Source organism: Pinus tabuliformis, chromosome 3_2 (genome assembly GCF_031772625.1).
Source record: "Pinus tabuliformis cultivar Carrire ecotype Pingquan chromosome 3_2, CPIR1, whole genome shotgun sequence".
Classification (NCBI taxonomy): Eukaryota; Viridiplantae; Streptophyta; class Pinopsida; order Pinales; family Pinaceae; genus Pinus; species Pinus tabuliformis.
In genome coordinates, this window is record NC_142302.1 from 986,002,926 (window position 1) to 986,010,928 (window position 8,003).

The window sequence follows — 8,003 nt, forward strand, 5'->3', positions numbered from 1 at the left end:
ACATCCTCCATATCTACATCTTCAGTTTGATCAACGATCCTTTTCTGTGCCTTGTCTTTCGTTGTTGGAGTCTCGATCTCCATCTTTGTATTAATAGGACACAAATCAAAGTTATCCTTCCATTCGATCTCGAGCCTATTTTCATGCTCATAAGTTGAAGCCTTTATGCTCTCCCTTCTCTTGGAAATGACACCATGAGGATCATAATGTCAGACATCCCCTAGATCAAAATTCATTTGTTTGAGTAATTCCTCAGCTGCCCTGTGGGCCTGCCTAGAATTGACAATAAAAGGTCCCACAGGCTTTCCCAACTTAAACATATATCCCTTCTTAGTAGGGACAAAGTGAACTTGGTCTACATTAAGGCTTTGTCTGATGAATTCCAGAGTGAAAATCCTCATGGGCATAAACACAAGAAAGCGGTAAGGAGGAAGCTCACACCCATAGACCCTAATTTCTGTGAAATCCTTAAATAGGTACCAATCCCCCACCCTGGTATCCTTGCTAAGTTGGAGGATTTCTTTTTGCTGAGGGAGAACTCTGGGAGGGGAAACACCATGAATAATTTTATAGGCAATGGCCATATAGGAGGATATAAATTGGAGGGGGTGGAGAAATGGCACAAATGGAATCTAATGGCCCAGTTAGTTAAGCAGCGATGTTGAACAAATGGCCAGGCTAAATAATCTACCTTAAAAACCCTAGAGAGGCTTTAGTAGCTATATCAGCATCGTCATCCCCAAACAAATGATAAATATTAGGGACAACATGGGCTAAATATGCTCTGCAAAGAGGGTTAAAGAGAAATTTTCAACAATAGGTAGAGATTGTAGGACAGAGCCCAAGACCATTTGCAAAAAGAATTGTTGTTCATGAGCTGAAAGGGTAGTGTAATGGTAGGCCAATGTGGTTTATGTAAAAAGTCAGAGTTCAAGGGAGCTTGGGTAAATTAAGGGTTTTTGAATTATCTCTAGGGTCACCATAAGGGTTTTGACACCGGTTGAGGAGAAAACATAGTTCTTCTCGTCTACGCAAGTGGTTTTTAATCAAGAGACAAAATTAGGGAAATAGTGTACTGAGGGTGCATTTTGGTAGTATAGGCCTAAGTCGACCACCCGAAATGGGTCTTCTCCTCTAACGTGGTTACCATATAAGTTGAATCAAAGGTACGCGAGGTGGTAGGCACTAGAGGGGTCAGCGATTTATGCCTTTGTTTCCATGAGATGTCCGACATTGGAGGAGGGTTTGACCTCCTGGTCTTTAGGGGTCTTGGGGGGCGATTTCTTCATGCTTCAATGCATATTCAAATAATTTGTAAGTGAAATGGACCAACCAGTTAACTAGTTGTCTTGGAGATAGTTGAAAATGTCGTTGGAGGGAGGTTCAGGACCGGCTGAGTTATTAGACATCGTTACAGAACAAACGAATGGCGAGAGGCGCTTGCACCGAGAAGCAATGCAAAACTTTTAAAAATTTGAGGCGAGAATGGTTTTTATAAGCGGAGAGAGGACAAAGGTCATCTAACTTAGGATGAGGTCATGGAAGGACACATGGTAGAAGGGGATTAGGTGGTGGCAAACGACAGGTGGAGGGGAGCAAGGGGCGAAGAGATTACAGTTTAACTTTTCAATTCATCGCTCGCTTGAATTGGCATCGGCAAAATGACCATCGTGGTGAGTGGTCCCGACCATCCTCTGGCAGGTAGGAGAGCAAGAGGCTGGAAACATCAGTTACCCCCGGAATCAATCTGGGCCGTTGGATAGTTGGATAGTTAATTACTACATTGGTATAAGTTTCATAATGATAACAAATAGGTTTACCGAGTTGCATCAAAACTGCTCCCATAGTATAATCGCTTACATCAATTTGAATCTCAAATGGTTGCTTAAGATCTAGAAGTACTAGAACTGGTGTTGTACTGAATTTTTTTCAATGTATCGAAGCCTTTTTGTTGCTTTCCTCCCCACTAAAAAACTTGTTTCACACTTTTCAAAGCATGTAATAGTGTTGCAATAAGTGAGAAGTTAGCTATAAATTTTCTCCAATATTAGGTTGCTCCCAAAAAGCTTCTAACTTTTGTTACATTGTTGGGTTTATCCCAATTTACAATGACTTCAACTTTTGAGAGTACAATCTTCAATTCACCCCCTCCTACAATATAACCCAAATAAACCAAAGGGGTTTTCCCAAATCCACACTTTAACATCTTCAAATGCAACTTCTATTCTTCAAGACATCTAAAACTTGTTTCACATGCATGACATGCTCTTCACAATTTTTACTATAAATCAAAATATCATCTAAGTAAACTATAAGACAAATCATCAAAGAATGGTCTCAACACATCATTCATAACTCTCATGAATGTTGCAAGTGCATTACAAAGCCTAAACGACATTGTTGACCGTTGGAGTGGAACCAAAAGATTATTTTTAAGACTCCATGCCTAAGGATATGTCAAAAGCCTCAATGTAGCATCAAAATTCTTCTCATTTTCTTCTTCAATCATCAGATTTTGCAACGCAACAAGGATATTGTATAAATGTCATTAACACGATGAATAATGCCATGTAATAGGCCTAGGGTGTTGGCACTCAATCAGCAAATGAGTACACCTTGGAGTGTTTTTTTACTTGGTTAATTATTCTTGCATTTTAGCAACAAATAATTTTCTAAGATTTTTCACTCACTGCATTACCCAAAAGTCGAGTGACAGTTTGAAGGTTAAGCCCCTAATGCATCTCAGTGTCTAGAGTCAAAGTATATTACCATGCTAAGTCATCTTTGAAATTTTGCAAAATTTGACTAGGCCTAAATAAGAAATTTTAATAATTAAAATTCTCATAAAATGGAATTTTTTAATTATTTTCTATATAATGATATAAATAAGTGTTTTAGGAAATTTATGGGGCGTGTAACTACTTAAACTTCATCTTCATAGACTCAATACTATCTTAAGACCTACTTTAAGTTCAAAAAACAGCATATAGTCCCTCAAAAGCTAATTCTTCTAATGACAATAGCAAAATTGAGGAAAATTTCCAAAAAAAAAATGAATAATTTAAAAATTGACATGGAAAATTTAGTGAAGGTCAAATATGATGTGGCAACCATGTGAAACCCACCACATGAAGCATAACTCAAGACAAAGTCAAGTGCCAAATGAGAAAGTCGAAGAGGCCCATGTGGAAATTCATGAGGCAATGTATGGCTAAAGTTCAAACTTGATTTAATTTGAATCAAATATTATAAAGTCTAAAGTTTAAGAAAGATGTGAATGGGAATAGACCTCACCTCACTCTGCACATCTATTTCAACAAATGGTTAAAGGAAATAGCATATAGCTCCAACAAAATACACATGCAAAATAGGGAATCAACACATTTACTAAGAGAGACTGGAAATATATGGTAAATATTTGTTGAGATTATGGAATATTGTCTCCATATTATTTCACTAAACTTACCACTTATACATTGGCCCCTTCAACAATATCTACACAACAAATTTGTCTCTACACTAGCAACTCCTACACACAATAAACACAATATGTTGGCAACATTGGGTTCAAATTAACTAAGGTGGTAGAGCAAGGTGCTTTGTTGAGGATTTGTTGAGAAATTTCCACATATATCAAGTGGTACAACATGAACCTCTACCCTATCTATAAAGTTTGTAATGATGGCAAGTTTGAGTTTACATTTTCTTGTCACTTGCAAATTAGCATTTTCACATACACAACCCAAAGGGTAAGGTTTAAGATGAGGTGTACTTCCTAAGTTTAGTTTCTTGACAATTGCTTCAAAAACAAGGTTAACTTGGGATCCACTGTCAAACAAGATATGATATATAAAAAAGCTCAATTCTTTTTTATCATCTAGAGAGTTGATACACTTACTAAAAGAACCAATACTTATAATAAAAGCTTTACTTTTCATTACCATTGCTATGATTTTAGTTTCATCACCTAAATCAAATCCTAAATCTTGTTGAGTGGTTGCAACAATTTTTTATTTCCCCTTATTATTGAACTTCTTTGGTCCCATTTTTGAATGTAGTTTCCAACAATGGTGTTTATCATGGATTTCTTTTGAACAATGTTTACAAGTTTCTCTCCCTTCTTGACTATAGCATTATTTATGCCTTGGACTTTAAAATTACCCTTTCATTTATCTCTATATTTATGGATTTTCTTAATAATCTCTTTAAAAACATTGTTAAATGAATTATACTTCATCTAAATTGATGGGATTAAACATAAGTATAATCTCAAATAACTATGCAATCCACCTATGTATTTAAAGAGTACCTTGTGAAGACAAATCAAGGCCCAAAATTAAAATTCCAATCAAAACAATTTTATGAATCAAGAAAATCCCATAAAAAATACTCCAAATATATTTACTCAAATAAAACATAACCAAATAAACAAACACAAAAAAAGGCATGTATCAATCAATAAACAACATAAATACAATTTACAAAAGACAAAAGTATACTATAAAAAAAAATAAAGGAGCATATAAGCTATATATATATATATGTATAATCAAAATTTTAGAAAAGAACTATATTAATATTTTGATTTATAATATTTTTTAAAATTATTTTAATTATTGGTTAAAAACAACAACCACCATTAATGGTTATTTACTGGTAAATTAAAATAACATATGTTTTAAGTTATTATAAAAAAAAATTGGAATTGCAGGTTTATATCGTATTTACTTCCCATATACTATGTTTTAATAAACATATTATTAGAGGGACTAATATCATTTGTCAACCAAGTCTGTGCTTCAAAAAATTATCAAATTTGCCCCACATATCATGCCTTTGATCTCCCCGAGATAAAAGAACCGTTTCAAAAGAGATGTAGCAATATAAAATATATAAATAAATAAATAAAACCCGGTTATTGCAGGGAAAGATGTATGCATCTCATCGGATAATTGTTTCTAACTGAACGACACCCACTCGCAGGCTATAACAATATAAACTCAGTATGGTGGTGTTCAGAAACACCATAAAACTGATACTGGTAAATGGCAAAGTTAAGCATCGGTCTCAGTGGACCCTGACTTACCACTACCGGTCTTCTTGGGTAACAAAATATTGTGAATATTGGGCAACACTCCACCATTGGCTATGGTCACCATGCCTAGAAGCTTGCTCAACTCTTCATCGTTTCTCACTGCCAACTGAATGTGTCGAGGAACAATCCTCGTCTTCTTGTTATCTCTTGCAGCATTTCCAGCCAACTCGAGCACCTGTATACAAATAGACAACCAAAACATGTAAAAACACGGCATACTTCGCAGAAACGCAGGCAAGACTCAACAAAATCTCGTTAAATAATTTAAATACTATAGATGCAAAAACAAACTTTACAATTTGAACAAAGAAACCCTAGCAGGACAAATTGAAAGTGAAGAAAAACTGACATTATTTCAGAAGATGGACGGGTTAAACAAACTTTGAAAAATCAATGGGACTCCGGCCAAAAAATGATTTAAAGGTTACAATACAAAAGAAGACTGCCAAAATTTGAATATAAAAACAGGAAGCCAAGAAAATCGTGCAAAGGTGAATCAAGAATATATGAACAGAGCAACCAACACTAAATCTATAGCATCTTAATCTTTAAAATGCTCTAAAGCGATCCTGTCATAACATTAGGGTTAAAGATCTCTGCTAAAGACCCCTAAAACACCAGGCACTAAAAAGCAAGAACAATTCCACTAATGATCAGTTATCAATAACAGAACCACCGCCTGTTTAAAGCTTTTAAACAAAGACAAATACCGCCAGAAAACCAGCGTTTAACGCAAAGTTTGAATCCACGCAGATCCACCAGAAAACCACCGCCTATTCCTAGGCTTCAAAAGGAAGCATAACGCAGCAGAAAACCGCCTCGCGATTAAATCTTGAAAGAACGTCAAAAGAAAACCGCTCGGAGACAAAAAGTAAAGTAGCGAAACAAAGGAATTGAAGCGCACCTCAGCAGCGAGATATTCAAGAACGGCAGCAAGGTAAACGGGAGCTCCTCCTCCAACCCGCTCGGCATACTTTCCTGCCTTGAGAAACCTGGCAATACGCCCTACGGGGAACTGAAGACCGGCCTTCGAGCTCCGGGAGACAGATTTCTTACCATCAGCTGATTTCCCTCTTCCTGCCATTGCTCAAGCGCTGGAAAAAATAACACTACTCGGCTTCGCACAGATAGAAATACTTCCTTTGAAGAAATTTCGCGCGGCGATGGTGAATGGGGGCTGCGTTTGTGCGCTTATTTATATCTTGGCTTTGGAGGGAACCAGTCCAACTGGTGGGCACGGATCGCTCATTGAGCCGTCGGATCATGATTTTATGGACGGTAGTGATGGTATCGGGTTGTATTTTGAATTAGATTTTAGGATTTGGTAACATGTCAATTCAACGCGTAACGGTCTTCCACGTGGCGAGTTAATAGTAGCTTTTTAATTTTTCATTTCATTTTGACTTTCATCCAATCTGGTACATATCTTGTCCCTTCATCATTTTGAGTTTTTTTTTCCTCTTCCTAATTTTCAATATATTTTACTTCCTTTTCCCCATATCACTTTATTTTTCCTAAAAGAGTAAAATCTATCATTTTTTTAGGGTTTTCCCTAAAAGGCAACCAATTCATAATTGTAATAATCATTATTTATTGTTATATAGGAATATGAGTTGAATTTATTATTTTATTTAAAGGAAATTCTATTATTATTAATAGTGCTAAATTTTTATAAGTTTTAGGTTATTAACCAGGTTTTTTTTATATATAAAGAAGATAAACTCTTAGTTAATTATAAATTGTTTAAGGTCTTATTTCATAATAAAAAAGTAGTTTTAATTTAGATACTATTGGCAAGTTATTAGTGTCTCAAACTAGTGATAATTGAAGTTTTAGTAGAGGGACGATGTGCTTACAAGTAGCATGTAGCATTAGCCCTATATATTAGACCAAAAATTACCTAGATTGCACTTTAATGGCCTTTTTATTATTGATGTGATAAATATTTTAATAATGTGATAGATGTTGATAATATTAATATAATAAAGATCTTTTTTAAAGCCACCATCTAGACATCAAATTAATATATAAGATTTCCTTATGTATGGGATAAGGGACCTCTTCCACATGTGATCCCCATAACAAGTTCATTATGTAATATGTTGATATGTACATATCTTACTCTTTTGGATTCAATCATGTGAACTTTAGGGAGGAAATACGTAACGCCCCCCACTCACACTTACCTAAATTTATCAGTTCATCGGGTTGAATATGTGACGAAGAGTTACTATTGGGTGACTCAACCTCATAGGTACAGTTAAGGAAGTGGAATAGATAAACTAAAACCTTGTTGACCTTCCGCGGGAGCTGCATGACCCCTGGGAGCCAAACAACCACTCCAGGTGCCCAAACCCTGAGCTAACTTGCTTTTGCACTGACCTGGACTCCCAATCGCTTACATGACAAGGCAAGCCAACGACCATAAGCATCCACTCGCATGGATAACCCTGCCTCCCAACGACTACAGCCTAAATTACCCAGTTCTATGCATGCAACCTGGAGATCTGAGCCACTTTTTCAAGGCTAAGATCCACACCTCTACCCAAAACTTGGTAAAACTTTCTAGAATGATGAATGACATTAGGACAAAGGGATTATGTGAAGCTTAGACATGAACTTGAACTAACAAGGCCTGCCCATGACAGACATTATGTCAAACACATAATGAACATGTAGTCTACATGTCATAATTACATATCTGAACATAGGGGTCTCATACTTATCTGAGAATCGTCAAGAAGGTTTAATGCCCTCTAACAATAGTTGCATTATCATCTATTAGGTCATACATTCACTAACCATCCATTTACCAATGAAAACATGATGAGAGCCATAACTAAAGTCTATCATAAAAACATGTCGATAACCAACATACAACCAGAATAATAACAATCATAGAACAACC

The 8,003-nt window shown here is 35.9% G+C and overlaps 1 protein-coding gene across 1 annotated transcript; it reads right to left on the minus strand.

The window, feature by feature from the left end:
- Positions 1-4,874: 4,874 nt before the first annotated feature.
- On the minus strand, positions 4,875-6,278 carry LOC149183922 (protein H2A.7-like). The gene is made up of 2 exons (XM_089418814.1): positions 6,000-6,278; positions 4,875-5,270 (listed from the first exon to the last, which is right to left on the minus strand). The coding sequence occupies exons 1-2, from the start codon at positions 6,177-6,179 to the stop codon at positions 5,055-5,057; spliced, it is 396 nt and encodes a 131-aa protein (XP_089274940.1). The 5' UTR covers positions 6,180-6,278; the 3' UTR covers positions 4,875-5,054.
- Between the last annotated feature and the right edge of the window lie 1,725 nt (positions 6,279-8,003).